Source organism: Xiphophorus couchianus, chromosome 10 (genome assembly GCF_001444195.1).
Source record: "Xiphophorus couchianus chromosome 10, X_couchianus-1.0, whole genome shotgun sequence".
NCBI classification, from domain to species: Eukaryota; Metazoa; Chordata; class Actinopteri; order Cyprinodontiformes; family Poeciliidae; genus Xiphophorus; species Xiphophorus couchianus.
In genome coordinates this window covers 11,837,084-11,859,068 of record NC_040237.1, presented here as the reverse complement: position 1 = coordinate 11,859,068, position 21,985 = coordinate 11,837,084, and the positions used below count along the sequence as shown (strand labels likewise).

Sequence of the window (21,985 nt, the reverse complement as noted above, 5' to 3'; positions counted from 1 at the left end):
CTGCTCTGAAATATGTCGAACTGAGCTGCCCTGAAGCATCCCGTCACTCTGGAGGTCTACTTTTTTAAAACTAAAAATCTTCCAAAACCAGAAGCACATCAGGGTTAAAATATTCCACACAGGAGCAGCAGCCCCATTCATCAGTTTAGCTAAAAAAAAAAAAAACCTGATTGCTTCGTTAAATTAAGATAACTGATTATTTAAACGTTTTAGCCCCATTTCTAGACCACATCTTTTATTTGATAACTAAATAACTTCATTTTTGCTTTAAAGTACTGAGACTTTAAAGAAACCTGACCACCACCGGACTTCCCCGGTTGTAATTATCCGCCCAGGTGCAGCAGGTGTCCCGAACAACACGAACCGGCTCACCTTGTAGACATTCTCCGTAATGCGGTGCACTTCGTCGGTCCGGGACATCCTTGCTGGAGCGTCAGTCACAACCGTATACGGAGCTCTCTTCTCTGTGGAAGCTGTGGGGGGATTCTCGGTTCCTTTCCGAGCTGTAGCGGGGGGACGAGGCAGCTGTCAGGCAGGGAAACACGACTCTTGCCTGGGAGAGACGAGCGCGTCTGTTCGTGGGATCCCGGGTTTTATAGGAGAGTCCTCCGCTTCGCCCACACCGGCTCCCCACGCAGCCAGTCAGCGGCCGCTCCGAGCCTCCCTGCAGGAGCGCAGAGGCGGACTCAGAGGCGCCGCCTTCAGGGCCGATGGGAAAAATTAACTCCGGAGACGACAACTGAGAATGATGGGCAAAAACAAAACTCAGAGGAAGGTGTTTCACATATGATTTACTTGGATTCTTCGTGACTGATTAAACTGCTTTTATTTATTCATTTAGTCATTTTTATTTAGTCCGATTTCTAGTCAGATAGAATTTTAGTTTACTATCTTTGAACGTCCCGTAACCTTATAATGAACATATCTTAATCGGATGAAATGGGAGACAAAAATGATATTACTTTATTTAAATAAACAAATAAATAAATCAGAACTTTACTTATTGATTTACATAAACATTTTCTGTTGTCTAAGGGCTTTTCCTTGGCCAAGATCGAGAAAACTGCGAAACGTCGCATTTAAATTGAGTAGCATGGACAGGGTAACATTTTTACCCACTTATCAAAGTAAATAAACAAAATAAACAGGTGGGAAAAAATAATAATTCCCAGTCTTCTGTCCCCTTTTTATTTAATCCCAGCAAAAAGGGAAGCGAGTGTTGTTTTTAACCTCGTAGCTAGAAATTATGAATCACAACTGTTGCTGCGATATTTCTGTCATTTCACTAAGGAACATGTTGAAGCGGTAACAGACTGACGGGAAGCTCCGGCGCTGATATTTCCACCGATTATTCAGAGCCCAGAAATGCAGCACAGCATTGAAGGAAAGGCTCCGCCAGCTCTGCTGACACAGGCAGCCCACGCCTCCTCTGCTCCAACCATTCAGAAGTACCGTCCAGCGTCACTGGGACAATCCACACAAGCCCATTCACAGCGGACATATCCGCTGAAACATCCACAGTGAGGTTCCTCTGGGTGTCCATGAACTACTGTGCTTAATTTTAAGGCTAATTCCCTTCAGGATTGTAGATGACGCTCCACGGGACACAGCAGGGTGGGTGAAATGACTCTCCTCCGGGATGTTGGTGTGGAGTGTTTAAAACACTTCTTTCAACTTACTCACATTTTATCGCTTGCTAAATTTGTCCGGGCTCACTGCTGAGTGGGCTCTGGTGGAGATGGGTGGGATGGAGCCACTTTTCAGCAGGATTTCAGATCCGCTCCGGGTGGGCAGGGAATCCCACACATCTCGGCTCGTCACGATCTGCAGCCCTGTGAATGGAAAGAGGCTCGCCATGAAAAGGGGAGGACGGCCTCTTATTTTGGGCAACGCTTTGGCCCCGAGTCCGCCGCCGAGGGTTAAATAATAAAGCGGAGCGGCAACTCGCAGCAGGAACACACTCATTTTGTTCGGATTGTCACATCAGATGTAGTTCCAGTAGGCCGCAGACGGTTAGTGGAAATCAATGAGGCGTGTTTGGTCTCAGCTGGAGCAACAGAAACATTCCCACCGTCAGCGGGCCAATCGATTTACTCCTCTGTCAGGATTCAATCCCTGCAATTAGCTCCTATTATGGGCCTAAAACATACATCCATGTTTCTGTCAGACACCACAATGTGAAGCGTGATTATAAGGAGATGAGTCTGTCTGTTGACTGAATTATTCTGAGACTCAAGCCAGCCTTATAATCACACACAGCCCTGAGGAGAAAAAAAATAGAGCATCCCTTTAAAAAACAAATGTTTACATACCAATTTAGCCAAATCTTGGGAAGAGAAAGTGCTTTATTGTAGACAAAGTAGGAACTCTGTACATGCTGTAAAGCATGGTGGCGGTAGCATCATGCTGAGGCTCTGTTTTTCCAGTTCAACTTCCTCTTTCATTTACAGAATAAGGATCTAAACAGGATAGAGGATCAAGCAGAATAACATCAAGCTTCAGGATTGTCTCCACCATCAACCCTGATGAAAACTTGTGGACTATATTGAGTCAGATCTCTGACAGGAAGTCAGCCAGATAAAAAAAAAAAACATGGCTGTTTCTGATGAAACAAATGGAGACCGATCCAGGCAGAAGAACACCAGATTCTTGTTGATGTTAGCATAGTGCATGTGGCGTCTCGTAGTTAAACTGCAGGTCAATATTACAGTCTGTATAATTATAATAATGATGAAAAACGAGTTAAACTACAGATTAAATCCAACCTGTTGAACTGGCATCACTAAAGATGTTGATTGTAGTCATCCCAAAAGAAAGGATGGTCTAAAATGTACAAATAAAAGCCTAGAAATATGACATTAATATTCATGATGGGTACAGTCATGTTGAATAAATTAAAAATATCAACAAGTAAATATATTTCTGTAATTCAGTAAGTGAATCTCATTTCACAGACTGGTGTTTTCAGGCCTTTGTTTCTGTTAAAACTAGAACTTAATGCACATTCCTTTTGACTCCTGCTTAAAGGTTGTTCTTTTCAAAAGGTATTTTTAATCTGACAACCCTCATTGGAATATTTTTATCTTCCAGAAACAACGTTGCTGTTTAATTCCCCAAACATCTTACCTTTACTTTTATTCTCTGTGTGTTGGAGCAATGGCGTCTCACAGTTAAAAGCTCCAGGGGTCAAATGTCAGTCAGAAGCATTGCTGTGTTGAGTGAGTCTGTGTGTTTTCCTTGTGCATGCAGGAGTTTTTTTTTTCTGGAAACTGCAGCTTCCTTCCACAGTCTGAGAACATGCATGTTAGAATAAATAGAGACTTTAAATTCCTCCTTAAAATTATGTCTGTACATAACATGTCTATATGTCTAAAGAAATACCTTTTATTTGAGGATTTCTATAGTTTATACTTTAGCTTTTTTCAAATTTATCTGAGCTTGAATTTACTTTTTTTTTTTTTTATCAGTGGTACATGAGTCTTGGTTTCCTTTGATTATTTTCACATGATGTGACACAGAGGCCGGTTTCTCTTAGTCATTTCATCAAAAATAGGAAATACACAAGAAAACATGCCATTCAATAAAGCATGAGAGTGCGTCAACCTTTATAGGTCAGAAAATGGCAACAAGAAAACAGCTCCTGGTCAAAGCTAAAAGCTACAGTCAGATAAATTATTAAAACAGTAAAAAAAAGAAAGAAAGAAAAGAACTGTGACAACTAAGGCTTGACGACAAAGTTTAACTTCCATCACGCACAGCGAGGACTGGGAGGGACGGAAAAACATTTAGGAAGCCCCTCCATTAAAGAACTACAGTAAAGATATTATTTTTGTTGTCATTTTTATTGGCACTAGTGCCCTTTATTCATTAGCAGCTTGAGAGGAAGAAGGGCAAAGAGAGAACGGAAAGACATAAAATAAATTACTGAACCCAATAAGATCATTTTTGGCTCCTTTGGGTGTTTCTAATGTCCAGTGATTCAATAATTCCTATTTTTTGTTGTTTTTACAGAAACATGTTACACAAACACCGATCCAACCGAGGAACATCTTAAGAAATACGGCTGGAAATGTCTTTGCCTAGAGTTTGGATCAGCAGATTAAAAAGTAAAATATAGAAGTGGGGTAAATATAAGGCAACAAAGCAGCAGAGAGAGTTTAGTTCTAAACAATTTGGCTTCTTTGTGCTAGTTTAAGATTTTGTAACTTAAAAGGTAGAAAAAAACTTATAAAATAGTTTGTGGATTGTCCCATTTCCAATAGTTTTTTGATTAACCTTTGATTCCCGCTGACAGGTGCACATTCAGCGGTGCGTTTATGTAGGCAGGACAACAGGTGGGAAGGCCACACACACTCACACACCTCCGTATCTGACGAGGAGCAGCCTTCGTCTCCAGCCTACTCCTCCTCATCGCTCTCTGCGGCCCGTTCTCCCCGTGTCTGTGATTCATCAGCGCGGCGCTCTGACATTCAGGTTTCAGTCTGTGAGCCGCCCACTCCCACGCAGCGCCACGCAGGCTTGTAGAGCGCAGTCGGCTGTGGAGTGAATCCAGCTCATTCAGAACGAGGACGGCACTGAAGTGGATGTTAGTAACCCGGCAAACACGGGTCAGCCTATTTCAGGCCTGAATGACGCGGTGTTGTTACACAGGCTTTGTTGAAATTAAAAGGTACGAGGTTGCAGAACAATGGCTGCTTTTCTGTTTCCATTATTAGGCCGATGCTTTTAAAGCACAACTAAATTTATAGAGGGAGGAGAAGCTCTGTGACGCGAAATGTTTATTTATACAGATATAAAAACAGGATTTTATGGCAGTTGGAGGCAAGTCCTCTCTGATTAGGCGACATAAAATACCAAATCGTCAGCAAATCCTCAGAAAAGCTGGTCCTTTGTGAAGTTTAATTTTGTTGTATTGTATCAAACTAGAAAGTTAGCTTTGTGAATCTTAATAAAACAGGACAAATACAAGGTGAGAGGAATACTTTACCTCAAATCTTAACATTTCTCTAATTACTGTGACCTCAAGTCAATAAATATAAATCCTCTAAGATAATACTAAATGTGGTTTCTGCTGTTTTTCACCCAGCTGTTCATCTCAGGATCTGATTCACAAAACAAACAGCACTAATGATACACAGGCGCAAAACGGCTGTCATTTTCAACAAGCCATTTTCTCTGTTGTTTTTTTTACTTTTAAAGTTACATTGGATGTTTGAAGTGAAATTCTGTACAGTAATTAGTACTAATTGCTCCCTCATCCAAAGCAGAAAGATGTAATGTCACCATCGATTTGTTGGAAAATTAAGAACATCTAGCAAGGTTATGCTAGCAGTGGCTTACCAAACTCCAGTCCTCGAGGGCCGCAGTCCTGCAGTTTTTAGATGTGCCACAGGTACAAAGCACTGGATTGAAATGGCTTAATGACCTCCTCCTTGTGTAGATCAGTTCTCCAGAGCCTTAATGACCTAATTATTCTATTCAGGTGTGGTGCAGCAGAGGCACATCTAAAAGTTGCAGGGCAGTGGCCCTCCAGGACTGGAGTTTGACACCTGTGGCTTAAACTTTTGCCCGACAGAATATTTCCATGAGAAAACAACAAATAAAATCTATGAGATTAAATAATCTTGTCAAGTCAAAATTTAAAACCTGTGATTAACATATTAAAAGCCAACTTACTTTTTAAAATGAGATCAAGATATTTTAAGGCCTCAATTTTAGATGAATTCAAGAATATCTACATGGTTATGAAGTCTGCAACTAGTTGTCCTGTCAACAGATCCTCCACCTGAGCTGTGGATCTCTGCAGCTCCTCCAGTAGAACCATAAACCTCCTGGTTGCTTCACTGATTCTCTACCCAGCCAGCTGAGTTGAGCAGCCATGTCTTGGTAGTTTTCCAGTTGAACCATCTTCTTTCAAAGTTCAGATTTTAAATTGTTCAGAGCTTGGGATTTTGCCTCATAACCTTATTAATAACCACGACATACCAAATAAATTAGTTTGTGTAGTTTGTAGTTATAGTGTGAGAACCTATGAATGCTTTTATAAAATATATGCAAGAAAAGACAAAGCTTTCCTGTTCTCCGTTTAACTGCTGCCACCTTGTGTTCACTCACTGAATAACCACTTAAACATTTGACATGATGCAATATTTAACAATAAAAACACTTTTTATTCTAAAAACAATGTACAGAAATCCCCAAACCAACTTTAAAACATTTACTTTGATGCCGATGTCGGACAGAATTAGTCGCCAGAGTTTAAATGATTTACAATTTTGTTCCACCGGCCTTCAAAGATATTCGACCTTCGACCTCGTGGATACAAAGCAAAGTTCCTCCTGCGTATCCAAGTATGGGTTATACACAAGAAGATGATTAGAGAAGACTCTGTGGTTGCAGATTACATCACGTGAGACAGGCCCGGCCTTTTCCCATTGAGGTTGAGCTAATCCACGAGGGGAATAGGAATTAGATTAGGTAATCTGCTTGTGGAGTGTCAGACTTTGAAGGATGGACGCAGACGTTCCGGTTTTTAGGAAAAATGTTCTCTTTTACCAGGGATCAAAAGATCACTTCACCCAAAGAAATATTTAAGATCAAAAATCTTAAATATGATTTTTCTTTTTATGGCTTTGGAGGGGGTTTTTTGTCCTATTGAACCAAAGCCGCAGATATAAAGTTCATACATTTGTCTACTTTGGATGAAACGATCCTCTCCGAACTCGACTCTGATCCATTAGGGAGATTAAACAAGTTACATACAGAATACATGCTCTGGATTAATTAAAAATGATTTCATAGTAAACATGATGCATTGCTTACACTAAAGTTAGGCACAATTATGTGATTTCACAGATCTTCAAGGTTCACAAGGCGCTGCAGGTGAACCGGTCCTTCCTTTTAGAACCGACCTGCGGCAGACGAACACAACCAGTCATCAGGCAGGTTACCCGAGAGCAGCTGGCGGTCGGTACGGTAGAAAAACATCTGCAGCTGAACGTCTGCGGGGGGCGTTGGTTTGTAACGGGGGTCAGTTCTGTTCCTACACGGCGAGCAGCTCTCGCTCCGGCTTCTTCCTGGGCCGATCGTTCTCTGAAACTGAAGCACAACCGCACACACTCAGCTGGGACTGAAACTGCTGTGGAGTGAGCAGAGAGGCTGTTTGGGTCAGGCTGACCGAAGCAAGGAGCTTTGTAAAGTCAGCAACGGACCACGGGAACAGAATGTGTGTAAAGATTGTTTTTAACACACACCTGCTGCCAAGTCCATGTATGAAAGAGCAACCAAGGTTTGGGATCTGACGTGGTTCAGCAGTTGCTTCTCTGAGGTTGCTGCTGTTGTCTTTTCACACTTGCATTGTGTTAACTAGTGAACTGCCCAAAATTACTATTTGTTTTTGTTCCCAAAATTGTCTCATAAATCTTCCCAAACTGATAAGCAGCAACATTTGATAGTCTAAGGCCATTGCTAAGATCCCTTATTAAGTCCATTCAAGGTGGATTTTATAAGTTATTGACAACAAGTGTTTTAAGTCAAATTCAAGACTTGCTAATACCTTATTAAATCCAACTTGAATTAAATTTAAGACTATAAAAACTATAAATATAGAGAATGGTTGGAGGGGATCTTGTATTAAAATCAAGCATAGTAAAAATTGTGAGATTTCTGGGGTCTGTTTCCTCAAACGGATGCTGTTTGTGCTTTTCACACAGCATAAAGTTCTTTACAGTCACAACCTACATAGTGCCTTGATTAAAAGTTATTTTACACAGAAGTACCTGAACTTGGCAACAGAAGTGAGACAGTGGCGAAAACAAACATCGCCAAGTCAACTGGTAATAAATTTGCTGCACTTACCCATGATAGATGCAAAAAGCACTAGCTAGCTAGCGAGGGTGAATTAGCAGCTTGTTAGCTCCTCAACCACCTCCAGTCACAAAACGCAATGAAGACGTCTGCGTGACTCAAAACTTTGACCTGATCTAAAATGGTCTTACACCCCTTTCCACACTGATGGGCATCAACACTCGCATCTCTTACATCGTTGCTGATGTGCTTCTGCCTTTGTGTTGCCATTCACCTGACCTATAAACTACCAAACACTTTGCTTTCATGGTGTCGAGAACATCAGTGAGATTAAAACGTAGAACTGACAGATTCTGCTAACGAACCGAGTGAAACGACAGACCTGGTTTTTTCTCGCCAGCTTCAGGGGCTTCTGGCAGCGGCTCTGAAGGAACCTCTGGAAGCTCGACGTCTCCCTGAGAGAATCGGATCAGAACATGATGATGATGAGCATCGACCCACCTTCAGGTTATGAAACGTCCTCTCTCTAAGTTTTATTTCAATCTGACCTGAGTGATGGCCTCCAGCTCAGCCAGAACAGCATCCTCGTCCTCCTGCGACAAGGAACCGGCCAGCATCTCGTCGATTTGCTGCACGGAGACAAAAATACGTTAGGATGGAATAAATCCGCTCCAGGTGTGTGAATGGCCTCGTTAGCAAAAAAAAAACTGACCCTCTGGTACTCAATGGAATCTTGCGTTTCATCCAAGATCCTCTCCACCTCTTCAATCGACATCACCTGTTGGGGGGGAATCACAGCCTCATCAGGCCTCCAATAAAACTTGAGACCAGACCTTTAAACGCAGCAAAGGTTTCCCACCTCATGCATTTTCTTCAGACAATCGTTTCCAACTTTCAACCCATCAATGACCTTCCTCTCAATCTGAGCAAACTCCAGGTCCTGGACCTGAAACAAGCAGGAAGTAGAGGAGTCAGAGTCGTGTCGGCTGTCGCCAAAGAAACGTCGCCGCCGTCACTCACCATCCGCTCCAGGTTGCTGATCTGGTTCTCCGTCTTGTCCAGGAGCTGCTCCTGGTATCGCTTCTTCTTCAGCAGGAGGAGGGCTTTCCTGTTTGTTTGGAGAGGAAGTATAAAGCAGAGTCAGTGATCAGACACAGAGCAGCTGCTGAAAGTATTACAGTTCCCATCCGAGGGTCAAATTACACAGCATTGAAGAAAATCCTCCTGTGGGATTTCAACATCAAAGTAGTTTGTCAGATTAGATACTGAAGCACCACAAGAAGACCCATGTCCATGTTCAGAGACAGATTTTTGTTGTTGTTTTTGCTATCATCATTTTAGTAAATATTGACATCTGATATGACATTTCAGCTTAGGGCTCTAATGAAATTTTCCTTCATTTCACTCAGAAGCTCTGAAAGTAAAAAAAAAGGAGTTTATCGTCACATGGAGCTGAGCAGCTGAAGTTCAGTGATTAAAAAAAAAAAATCTGTTTTGGTAAATATATCTCATTCAAAGCAAAAGATTTTCATTTCAAAAGGTTGAGAAATTTCATATTGTCCATAGATGGCAGCCCATTTTATCTGCAGGTCCACATTTAGAAACTCACACCCTGACACATTAAAGGTTAAAACCTGACAATTGCAGATGAAACAAAAAAGCTGCCTGCTTGTTACACTTAAAGATGTTCGGCTGAAATTCGATTTTTGTTCATCTTTTAGAACAATACAATAAGAGAAGCTGAAAAGCAAGTTTAATAGTTTAATTTATTTATTTCCACACTTATTCAGTCATGGAAAAGTCTTTAAAAAATTTCCACTTTTATAAGATTTATAAGATGTATAGCTTTAAAAGCCTTTCACCTTATTTGCCCTCATTTGGCCCATTAAAACCACCTCTTTTTACTGGTTTTGTTCCAAGCTCTTTCAACAATACAGTTGTCAAACTAACGCTTCAAACCTCATCTTATATCCGTCACAGCCTGTAAGAGTTACAACATTTATCTCTAAGACTGCCTCTAAAAAACTGGCTCTGCAACTTATTATCTGGAACAAAAAGGATTGTTGATCATCTTCAGCCAAGATTTGGAAGAATGCACGTCCATGAAACCTGCTCCTGTTAGTACACAGTGATTTTCAGTTCACTCACTCTTTCTTCCCATCTTTGAGCAGCTGTTTGGCCAGCTGTCTCTCCTTCTCCAGCTGCAGGTTGATCTTCTTCTGATACTGCCTCAGTTTGTCTCTCTGCTGCTTCAGTTGCTGCGGAAACGAAACTAACAAGTTTCAGCTCACAGATAAATGTCAAAGTTTCATCTTTGGGCTGATCCGACTCAGGTCTTTAACAATATTACAATACACAACAACAAACTACCCAGTAACAGCTTTCAGATTTCCTTTCTGACAGCACATATAAAAGCTAAAGCCATGTTAGTTTAAGATTGTGTTCTTCATAGTCAGGCCGAATTCACAACAAGTTTATAAAAAGTAAAAATACGAGGGTTAAACTGTTTCAGATATCCGTCAGCTACTCCAAAAACGTAAAAGTTTTCAAATTATTAGATTGATTCGTAAAGTTTGGTGAGACGCTAAGTGACGTTAGCCCGCTGCTAATCTGAGTTCATGCTCACCAGGATGGCTTTATCTTGCTCCGTCACCCGGGACTGTTTCTTTTTTCCAAACAGGTTTCCCATCCCGACGCAGCATTCCAGCTCCAAGAACTGGGAAATTAAAGACTGAGTCAAAAAAACCTAACTGTTTTCTAAAAGCAGAGCAGATTTTCCTCCATTATTGCTGAAGTCATCCAGTCCACACCCACACCAGGAAGAGCCGAGGCTGGGCGGAGACAGCTTTTAAAGGAGACACTGGCGTTAAATTAAACTGAACACACGTAAAATATATTTATCAAATAAAGACTTATTTTTAATTCAACACTGTGTTTTTTCGGCGACAGAAAATTTCTGCGAATCTCTAAAGTGTATTTATTTTATTTAAAAAAAAAAAAAAGCTATACATTGCCATCTGGTGGACAAACCAGAAAACTGCAGTCCAACGGAGGCGAGACATCCTACCACGCTACCGGTGTGCACATTCGAAATAGAGTAAAACAAAAGCTTTTCGGTTACAAAATGTCCTCATATTGCCCTTGTTGGAGCCTCACAAGTCAAATAAAAGTTTTACAATCACAAACTATGTTTAAGTACTATGATATTAGTGCAGAATAGACCAGGTTTGAAGAGTCTGTGTTAAAGAGTTTTGGAGCTGTAATATGGTACAGATGCAAAAATAACTAATATTGCCCTTTATTGATATGGTTTTAGATATTCTGCAATCTGTGTAGAATAATCAAGACCCTATTAGAAGTGCCTAGGTATTTTAGTTTTTAACCAGGACAAATTAAAGATGCTCAAGGTAGTGAAAAATTAGGTGGCATTTCCCTAATCAGAAGACACCAACTTCAGCTTCAACTGAGACTTCATGTTGTCCCAGATGACCCTGCCAGGAGAGCTATTCCTTCTAAACTCTTTATACTTTTCTTCCAACAAAGAAAGTACTCCTGGGTCACAGCTCTTTGTTGTGTCTGCTCTGTCTTCTTCAGTCCACTTGAGGTTTCATCCTGTTACAATGGAGTTGTTTCCTTCCACTGTTGTGACATAAGGGATTGCTGCAAACTTAATTTCTCCATGCAATCAACAGTACAGAGTCACGACACGCTTGTTCAAGAGGACGAATTGCTGAATAGTCTCTCAATAGCATTGGCTTGGTTTTCTGACATAGAAAACTTTAGACCAGCAAGCATAACAAACTGAACTTCAATGCAATGTATGATAAATCCAATTAAATTGGAATATATGGATTCATTTGATCACACATTTCTGTATACAACTTATATCTGTTTATCTTGTAAAGTGCCCCGAGACATTTGATGAGAATTGAATTGAATGACTTTTAGGGAAAAAAAGAACTATAAGCAACAAAACTGTGAAAAGAGAAAACATAGGAAAACAATGGATGCATAAGAGAAAAACATTTTTCACTGCCAGTAACATTTTTATACTTCAGCTAGTGGTACATGAATATATAATCACAAGATTGTAATCCATGATGAGTTGGTGTACTCATATTATTTTAATTTAGTAAACAAACAAAAAAAACATGAGACATATCTATATATCCACATTAGGCAAAAACTCCACAAACATGAGCTAAAGACAAATCTGAAAACCATTCACAAAAGATAGATTTATAAATGTACTAATGGTGCAAATTATTTATCAAGTCAGCTCAGACAAAGCTGCTTTGCTCGAGAGAATTTTATATTCAGAAAAGTATTTCACTCATTTTTAATTTTACAGTTACACATGTTGTTCTGCATTATTAAAAAAATAGAATACATAAAATAGTTGTTTTAAGGAAATGAAGTGAAATAATTTCATATTTGTAGCTGTGTGGCAGTTCCTCCACCATCTCTGCCACAAAGCTTTGGTTAAGGAAAACCTACAGATTCTTAAGGCTCACTGATCTGGAATGGTCAACAGAGGTACATAGCCTGCATCCACTCAGAATAAAATAATATTTGTAGATATCTGGAGACTTTAAGCCAGTTTATTCCAGTTTCCAAACTCTCCCATTGTGTCCCACCTCGGGACATAATACTCTACATGTTTTAGATCTATTTCTGCTGCAACACGCCTCATTTAAATGGCTGAATTAGCATTTTAGTGTGTCAAAGTTCTGCTGAGGACGATTATAATTTGAACCAGGTATACTTAAGTAAAAAGAGACCAAAACTCTGGGGGACAAAGTGCTCCAGGAGCAGTTCCACACCTCTGATCTGAATTCTGCAGTTCGTTGTGAACAGGTCAACACTCAAATAGCACAATAGCAGAAATTCAGTTTTACTAAGTTCTCTAGAGTTTACTTTACTTTTTGTTTTAAGTAACAAAAAGCACTACAAATATGTCAAATGTATCTGAATAACACAAACTATAACAATCACTGTTATAGTAATGGCATTTTTGATATTTTTACCTCCTTTCTAGTAGCCAGTTTACAAAGGGAAAGCCCAACTATGCTCAACTTGCTCTGTAGTACAAATAGCAGGTTCATTCAGATACATTAAACAGGCCCGTGTTGTAGGGTTATAAGACATTTTGGGTATCTTTCTCTAAGAAATTTTGTGTCCCAGAATGGTATGCCTCAGTTCCGTTTTTAATTACAAATATCAGGCACCAAACCCTCCAGTATGGCCTAGGCCAATTCTTCACCCAATACAGAATTTCTGCAGGTTACACCAACTCAAATTTAAGACTTTATAAGACTTTTTAAAAGACCATTATGAATGGGATTTAAGACCTGTATCACAACAGAAATGTACAAAAGAAAATTGCAAATAAATAAACTGTATGACTTGGCAATTGAAGTGTGTTAGTGGCAAAGACAAACATTATAAATAAACTGCTGATAAATTTGCACTTACTCATAATTAACATATAAAAGCTAGCTAGCTTTACCCTTGCTTAGGCCTGTCGCGATAAACGATAAATCAATTAATCGTACGATAAATTAAAACTATTGACGTCAGTTTAATTATCGGCATTATCGTCTCTTCCGGCCTTTTTCTCTTTCTGTTAATGACACTGAATGAAAAAAGGCTCAACTCCGGTGCTCTCCACTGACTCCTCCCTTCCTCATATCCTTAGCGTAAAGCCCAGCGCACACGACACAATCTTAGAGCTGTCGGCCGATTGTCGGCCCATTTTCAAAACCTGAGAGACCACACAATAGCCGACAGAAATCCTAGGTATAACTGTTCGATCGTGTGGTGTCCAACAATGGGCACAAAATAATGGCTACAGGTCCAGTTAACTAATTTTAAAATCAGGCATTAATCAATGCTTTACTACAATCTACCTGCAATGCATGTGGCTAGTGTCAGCGTAAAGTCCTGACTGAATGAAAATCATTAGAACCTATTTATGTCACGTTAACGAAGAACAGCTGAAAAGTTACCGGGTTTATCAACTGCGGTAGCAATTTCGCTCCAACTCCTCCCCTTGTCATTTCTATATTCTTTGCATGTTGAATAAACATTAATGTTGTTTCCACATATCATCTCCAATGTCCGCTGGACTTCGGGTTGAGCCGTGTCAGCTGTTTGGGATTCCCCGACGTAATTTCCCCTCAGAAAGCGCGGAGGGAATCTGCGCTTTCTGATTGACTACCTGTCACATTCAACAGGCTGCGTTAAGATCCCAGTCGGGGAAAACCCCTGATTTAGATCGGCGAGGCAACGACGATCTACCGTAACAAACCACACAATCTTAGAAAGACCAACTTTCTAAGATTGTCGCAAGGGGAAAAATAGGAGCAAAAAATCTGTAGTGTGAACTATTGCATCAGGTAGTTGATGTGCCCATCTTCTCTATTTAAATCTAATTATTACTGAAGGGCAATATGATATACAGACTTCATAATCTGCCCTCTTTTGGTTGAATGCAGTATTTATTAACACTTTGGCTTTATGTTGTTTAGTTTTTTTTCCAAGTGTGTTTTTTGTTAATGGAGACTGAGAATCCATTTTATTTTTGGTTGTTTTGTTTATCAGTTCCAGTGTTAAATATTCTTTTGAAAATAAAGTGTATCTTTGGCAAGAAATCACATGCATTATTACGTCATTTTCATTAAATCAGTGTAAAATGGTCTTCAAACAATATTATCGTTTATCACAATAATTTTTGAGACAATTAATCGTTCAGCAAAATTTGCTATCGTGACAGGCCTACCCTTGCTTAACAGCAAGGGTATCCTAGCAGCTAGTTACTGGCAACCACCTTAACTCACACACTCAAAGTTTTGCATAATAGCAAAGTCCTGCAAAAAAAAAGATAACTACACAGAATATAGAAAATTTAAGACCTGTGATTAACGTATTTAAGGCCAATTTTCTGTTTTGAGGCCTGTGTCCTGACAATTTGAGGCCTTCATTTTAGATACATGAATTTAAGACTTTTTAAGGATGCACAGACATCCTGCTATTGTGTGAAGTTTGGTGCACATCTGCAAATCAACACAGTAATCCTGTCATCTGTCAAGCATGAGACATCATGTGTGTTGTAACATAGGATTTCTTTGTGAACTTTTTACCACAGATTTCACATCCAAACGGTTTCTCTCCTGTGTGAACTCTCATGTGCACCTTCAAATGGATCCTCTGCAGAAAGCTCTTGCTACAAACATCACAGCTGAAAGGTCTTTCTCCATTGTGAATCCTCATGTGTTTCAGAAGACCACCCTTGACTAAAAAGCCTTTCCCGCACAGCTCACAGTTGTGCGCTTTCTTTCCAGCGTGAGACATCATGTGTGTTTTAACATATGACTTTTTTTTGAATTTCTTACCGCACACGTCACAGCCAAATGGCTTCTCCCCCGTGTGGACCTTCATGTGTTCTTTTAGGTGTATCTTCTGTTGAAAGTCTTTACCGCAGTCGCTACAAACAAATGTCTTTTCCCCCGTGTGAACACCCATGTGTCTCTTCAGAGTTTCTTGTTGAGAAAATCCTTTACTACAGACGACACAAACAAACGGCTTCTCTCCGGTGTGAACAATCATGTGCTTTTTAAGAATGTGCTGAAATCGGAATCTTTTTTCGCACACGGTGCATTTGAACTGTTTATCCCCAGAGTGGACTCTCATGTGCACTGTGAGAATTGACTTTTTGTGAAACCTTCTTCCACATTCATCACATGCAAAAGGTCGCTCTCCGGTATGGAGTCTTATATGCGCCTGAAGATCTGTCTTTTCTATAAACCCTTTCCCACAGAAATCACAGCTGTGCGCCGTTTTCCCGCTGTGAATCATCTTGTGTTTTCGCAAACAGTCCTTCCGTCTGAATGTTTTCTCACAAACATCACAACCAAATGGCTTCTCACCGGTGTGGATCCTAGCATGATCCGTAAGATTGTCCCGCTTTTTAAATCTTTTATCACACTTACTGCAAGCAAACAGTTTTTCTCCTTCATCACCAGCCATGACTGAGTTACATTTCTCTTCACCATTTACATTTGACTGAGATGCATTCAGGACATTCTCACAATTGTGACTCATTTTAGTTTCAGACTCAGAATCTGACAAAGGTCCCTGCCAGTCCTCATCATTATTATCATCACTGGCTTCTGTGTCAGAGGAATCTGAAGCATTTTTATTTGGATTTTGCTCAAAGGTACATGCTGGATTCAGGTTCCTGTCTGGTTCTGGTCCTACACTATCCTTGCTATGAAGTTCTGTTTTTATCTGTTGAGCTGAGCTGCTGATTAGAGCTTCAGTCTCTCGGTTTTCTTCAGTTTTGATCTGATGTAGCTCTAATAACTGAGGTTTCTCTTCATAACTTTCATTCTTCACTGTAACAACAGTGCAAGGGAACCTGCTGATATTAGTCTTCTTCTGCTCATTGGGCCGGTCTTCCTCCTGATTGGTCCAGACTTCCTCTTCCTCCTCTTCCTTTATGTGGAAGGCCTCTGGATGCTGCTGCTGGGAACTGGCGCTCCAGGCATGGAGAACCTCATTTTTAACGTTCAGTAGCCGAAGGACTGGGAACACTGAAATTTACATGAACAACAATGATTACTTACAACTTTGACAGTGTTAGAGAAATCAAATTCTGTTTCTAGACTTTTATTTTTATAGCAACCTAAAAACCAGGTTGCTATATAAATATTTTCCACTGGTGCCCCCCTCCTACACTCGTCTCACAATTTAAATAGGACTGAAAGAAATTTAGGGTTTGCATTTCACAAATAATTGTTTTTAACGTAAGGGTTTTAATATCTATGCTGTGAAGGAACATTTTTTGTCTTACCGACATAAAACCTTCATGGTTAAACAAACTGCACAAGAAGTTTGCACTTTAGTGAACTTATAAGAACACTACTTAAGTTCTAGGAAACATTTTCTGAATTTTAAGCCTTAAACTAGTTTTAATGCAGTACAAATAGTTCCCCCCCCCACTCTGAATGTATTTCCCTTCCCAATATGGCGGATACGTTGACGTATAGCTATAACTGTATGACTGTAACTGCCAAGGAAGCGTCAAGCTCAGAAGAGAGAACAACCGAACCCCAGTTAAACTAGTTTTACCCTCGCAGAGCTTCTTCTTACCAGCTGTTTGATTTCCACCAACTTCCTGCGGCAGATGGACATCGAGCTGTTTCATCTGCACTTCATCTAAAGGTAGACCTTCAGATCTGTGTTGTTCAACATCATCCACTTCCTCCATGGTGTCCCCGCAGTCAGTAAAAACAAACCAGAGGATTGCTTCACACGAACCAAGCCGATCAACTCAGATAGCAATCGGGTACAATTCTGTCTCGATCCACCGAGGTATTGACGACGACAGGTATGTCCCCGCAAACCATGGATCACTGATGGATTTTGATCAGGCACCGTTACAGACACACTCTAGGTTTAAGTCCTACGTGTCCCATTGCTGCCATCTGCTGGATATACGTGCTCCTACAACAACAAGTCAGTCATTTTCTTCGTCGGGATCGACTGAAAATGAGAAAAAGAAGCTAAAGGTCAAAGAAAAAAATTGAAATACATTAAGACAAGAAAGTCTGGTTGACTTAAGTGAAACTAGGATAGGATAAAGACTAATTAAACAGTGTTAACTAGGGATTAATTGGCATGGGATTCTCATATCATTGTAACCTTGAGTATAAATACCAGGGGAGAATAGTATTGATTACTAAATATGTGATTCTTTCTGTCCTTGCAGGTAGCATTGTGCCTAACTTGAACTGTTACAAACGCTGTGGGCAGAAGGCCATTTTTTTTCCCTTGTGTGATTCCCCTGGCAATTAAGCAATTTTGGAAGGAAACTCACAGCCAGATTATGACATTAGCTACATTTACCCATACATGAGTCCTTTTATCGTTTTTGAAACTGCATCATTAACTTAATTAAAACTTTGGAACAGTGACTCTGATATTTATACAAATCAGTTTTTCAGAAGCATGCAAAAATAAGCACAGCTCAATAGTGGTTTTCGGTTTTTAATCACTGATGTCAACAGTATCACCAATGTTTTTCGATAATTAAATAGTCAAAACAGAGGTACACGGTTCTAAAAGCAGTTGCACTGTACATTTTTACCTCCATTGTTACATTTTTCTACCAGCTTCAAATTAAATGAGGCAGAATCTTCAGACACGATGAAAGAATGAGCAGCAGCAAGGCTTCAAACAGTGTTGTGTCCAAAGTCGGTCCTTACATGCCGGCGTCCTGAATGTTTTTTAAGTGCTGCGCTGGTCCAACACATCTGAATAAATGACTGGTTCATAACCAGAGATTAGAGACGTCTTAAGGAGTTCATCAAAGTTTACATGCAGGACACTGACCGTTGATTGATCATTTCTCTGTTGCGTGGCTTAACATATGAGTCAGAAGGTGGTGCTTTAGCTTAAATTTTCCATCACAAACATTACAGGCAAATGGTCTCGCTCCTGTGTGGATCAACATGTGTCGTCTTAAGTGGATCTTCTGCAGGAAACTTTTCCCACACTCACTACAGCCGAATGTTTTGTCTCCAGTGTGAACGCCGATGTGCAGCTTAAGATGTTCTTTTCGTGAAAAGCCTTTGCTACAAATGCTACAAACAAACCGTTTGTCACTGCTGTGGACGCTCATGTGCTGCTTCAGGTTTCCTTGTCGTGAAAACTCCTTATTACAAACACTACAGGCGAAAGGTTTCTCCCCTAAGTGGACTCTGATGTGCAGGTCGAGGTTTGTTTTTCTCCGGAAGGTTTTAGCACAAACATCGCAGGAAAACGGTTGCTCTCCAGTGTGAGTTCTCATGTGGTCTTTGAGATAATACTTTACACTAAACGATTTACCACATAGATCACAAACTGTTGGCTTTTCCCCAGAGTGGAACATCATGTGAACTTCAAGGTGTGACTTCTGATTAAAACCTTTACCGCAATCGTCACAAGCGAATGGTTTCTCTGAGCTGTGGAGTCTCATGTGAGTCTGAAGTTGACTCTTCTTAATAAACCCTTTACCGCACTGATCGCAGTTATGGGCTTTCTTTCCAGAGTGCATCATAATGTGTCTTCGAGCGTAGTACTTACTCTTGAATCGTTTACCACAAATCTCACAACTAAATTGTTTGTCACCGGTATGAACAGACAGATGTAACTGAAGATTGTCTTTACAATTACGGTTTTTTCCATTTTCATCACATTTCAACTGGCTCCCCTCACTGATGAGTCTGGAATGTGAATCTATATTTTGTTTTACTTTCAGACACTTCTCATTTAAAGAGCTTGAACATCTTTTTCCTACCTGACTCTTCATGTGTCTCTGAAGAGACTCCTTGGTGATAAACTGTTTGCCACACTTAGAGCGGCTGAAGCATTTTTTGCCGGTGCTACATTTCTTATCAATGCTTATGTCCGACTGAGAAGCTATTCTCTCATGGCTGTTCAGACAATCTTTACTTCTAGATTCATAACCTGACAAAGGTCCCTGCCAATCACCATCCTCCTCAGCCTCACTCACTTCAGTCCCAGAAGAATCCAAAGCCTTTTCATCTGTATTTGGATCAGAGTTTCTCTCTGGTTCTGATCTTCCATCAGGTTCTGCTTCCCTCGGCTCAACAGTCGTGCTAGGTGAAGCTTCTGTGTCTATGTTCTCTTCAATTTTGATGCAATCAAGGTCTGACAACTGAGGTTTCTCTTCATCACATTCACTCTTCACACTAACAGCAATGAAATCCATCTCTTCCTTCTCATCGAGCTGCTCTTCCTCCAGAGAGCCCCGGAGTTTGTCCTCTTTCTCCTTTTTGTGAGGGGATTCTTGGTCCAAACTGCAGTTCCGCAGATCAGGAACCTCTTCTTTAATTACCAAGAGCAGCTGATCAGTAGACACTGAAACACACAGATATTAAATAAAAAGGTAAGACAGTTTTTACTGTGCAGAATAAATAAATAAATAAATACAGTTTAGAATATTATATTTTTAAGTAAGTTCCTGATAGCCCTAATATGTTTTGTCATTTACACATTTTGATGTGTAAAAAATTAAAGGAACCTATTTAGGTTATTTTTCCTTTGGTGAAGAGGGCACAAGTGGTGGTGCGTACAAAACCTAACCATAAATGGTTGTTTTACTAGCACCCTTCAGAGATCTTCTAAATTAGTTAGAGATTATCATTAAGATAATAAAGCTTTGATGTTTGTTACTTGCATCAGATTGGTTTATTTCTACATCCTGATGCTTTGACCTTCCAATTGTAGTATTCCGCCTCATGGTGTAATGACTGCCGAGATACTTACTGATGTAATCATTTCTGATTCTTTCTGTAACTCCCCCTTTTATTTTATTTTTTTACTTGCACCCAGAATAACTTTGCTCCGATCCATACATTCACTAAGATCCTTGTCGTCTTGTGTCTTCTTCAGTTCTGATACGGATGCTGCAGATATGGGGGGCTCCAAGCTGAATCCTCCAGGTTCACCTGCTTCGACCTTCATCTTCTCAGTCATCCTCAATCCGCTTGGGATTCTCCTTTTCACTAATCACATCCTTCACATGTTATAGTAGATCAAGATTTCAGCCATGTTACGCAGATCTTCTGTTATTCTGCCGCTGAAACAGAAATCAGACATAAATCAACTTCTGACCAAATAAAGTGTATCAACAGAAAATGTCGACAGTAGCAGAGCTGAAGCGAGTTTGATGCCTTGGTTAGTAGTTCTGGAGCCACTCTGTAACTGTCTCCAGTCTCTCGGTCTTCAGACAACAAGCTTAGAGAAGGTGTCCACAGACGGCGTGTTCTTCCGCCTACAGGCTAACAAACTGTGTGGACTCGTGTTGCGTGAACTTTTAAAAGCTTCACTTGATTTAGTTTATGTTGTCAGTTGCTTTAGCTCCAGGCTGACTGACATCATATTCACTTCACTACTTAAGAATAATTATATTCTGTACTAGAAACTTCGGCGAAAAATAATCCAAGCGGTTCAGAACAAACACGTAGAATCGCGATTACACGGAGATACTGATGTAGACAAATCAAACAATTGTTCTACAGAGACTTTAAGACGTTTTTCTGGAGGACTTAGCCACCAAGCTAAGATCCGGTTACATTCGTAGCATTGGCCAATGAAAGCTCTGAATCGAAAAAACTACTTCTTCTTTCAACCCTTAGCTTTTCACAATAAAAGAAGATCAACGAACGCCTAAAAACACCGAAAACATGTTGTATTACTATTACACGTCTTTAATGCTCCAAACAGTCGGTTTATTTAAATAGAATTAATTCACACGGAAAATATGAAGTCACCTTAGAAAAATCAGCCCAGCTCACATAAATCAATATTGAATCAAATTAAGTGCAAAACAGGTTTTAAATAAGTTTATTACTGTTGTTTATAACACATCTAAAAACAATGATGATTATGTTTTTTGAACAGCACATATTTATAAACATGATGAAAAAGGCATTTTCTAGCAGTGGTGAGTGAAAAATACAGATCATGTGAGTAAATAAGATTTGAGGATTTGAAGATCTAGAGAAACTCATTCATGTATTTATCTTTGGTTGGATTGATTAACTGCAACATTGTCATGATACATCTGCCTAAAAAGTCAGACAGCTGATCCAGAACGCAGCTCTTCACAACTCTAGGCAACTCTCCATCTCAGAATCAGGGAAGCAGTGTTCAGTTTTTATGCTCCCGTGGTCTGGAACAAATTTCCAGAAAACTGAAAAAGAAAAAAAATGCTGACTTGAAAGCACATTTGCTTAGAGTTGCTTTTGATTAATAATTTTTGGCTATTTAGTTAAGAATACTGACATGCTGGAAAGTGGACACTTTATTTGTCCGTAGGAGTTGAATTATGATTTCAAAAAACCCTGAAATGGTTACAGTACCTGTAATCAGGGGGGAATATTTCAGTTTAGGTTTGAATTCTATAAAAGTTTTTGAGATTGTGAAGTAGAGCTGATAAAGAATAAAAAGAGTCTTTAAATTCACACTTCACTGGTCATTAGATTCTTAATTGTGGGAATTGTTTACTAACCCTACCCTGACCAAAGGTCTACATGATAGGGGTGCCTATATAGGGTGCCTGGTGCATGATAGGAATGCCTATCATGCACCAGGGGTGCCCAAAGTCGGT

At 40.0% G+C, this 21,985-nt stretch overlaps 3 protein-coding genes across 13 annotated transcripts in view; all 3 read right to left on the bottom strand.

The window, feature by feature from the left end:
* Positions 1–650, bottom strand: part of LOC114152274 (brain-specific angiogenesis inhibitor 1-associated protein 2-like) — a 59,137-nt gene extending 58,487 nt beyond the window's left edge. For 4 of the 9 annotated variants that reach the window (XM_028030106.1, XM_028030108.1, XM_028030114.1 and 1 more), the window contains exon 1: positions 373–648. In XM_028030106.1, coding sequence (XP_027885907.1) covers positions 373–420 — 48 coding nt within the window. In that variant the 5' untranslated portion in view covers positions 421–648. Of the gene's footprint in view, positions 1–372 lie in introns of all 9 variants that reach the window. The other 5 variants (XM_028030110.1, XM_028030113.1, XM_028030107.1 and 2 more) reach the window with 4 other exon arrangements.
* A 5,499-nt stretch (positions 651–6,149) lies between these two features.
* LOC114152267 (charged multivesicular body protein 6) lies at positions 6,150–10,639 on the bottom strand. The gene is made up of 8 exons (XM_028030095.1): positions 10,433–10,639; positions 9,955–10,064; positions 8,827–8,914; positions 8,666–8,752; positions 8,519–8,584; positions 8,355–8,435; positions 8,189–8,261; positions 6,150–7,098 (listed from the first exon to the last, which is right to left on the bottom strand). The coding sequence occupies exons 1-8, from the start codon at positions 10,493–10,495 to the stop codon at positions 7,043–7,045; spliced, it is 624 nt and encodes a 207-aa protein (XP_027885896.1). The 5' UTR covers positions 10,496–10,639; the 3' UTR covers positions 6,150–7,042.
* A 4,130-nt stretch (positions 10,640–14,769) lies between these two features.
* On the bottom strand, positions 14,770–20,967 carry LOC114152388 (zinc finger protein OZF-like). Of its 3 annotated transcripts, none has more exons than XM_028030276.1 (4): positions 20,235–20,451; positions 19,364–19,731; positions 16,960–17,352; positions 14,770–16,400 (listed from the first exon to the last, which is right to left on the bottom strand). In XM_028030276.1, the coding sequence occupies exons 3-4, from the start codon at positions 17,075–17,077 to the stop codon at positions 14,893–14,895; spliced, it is 1,626 nt and encodes a 541-aa protein (XP_027886077.1). In that variant the 5' UTR covers positions 17,078–17,352; positions 19,364–19,731; positions 20,235–20,451; the 3' UTR covers positions 14,770–14,892. The 3 variants fall into 3 exon arrangements, with proteins under 3 accessions (XP_027886077.1, XP_027886078.1, XP_027886076.1); XM_028030277.1 differs by lacking the exon at positions 14,770–16,400 and adding an exon at positions 20,547–20,967 and having other exon boundaries at positions 17,078–17,352; positions 20,235–20,452; XM_028030275.1 differs by lacking the exons at positions 14,770–16,400; positions 16,960–17,352 and adding an exon at positions 20,547–20,966 and having other exon boundaries at positions 17,837–19,731; positions 20,235–20,452.
* Positions 20,968–21,985: the final 1,018 nt, after the last annotated feature.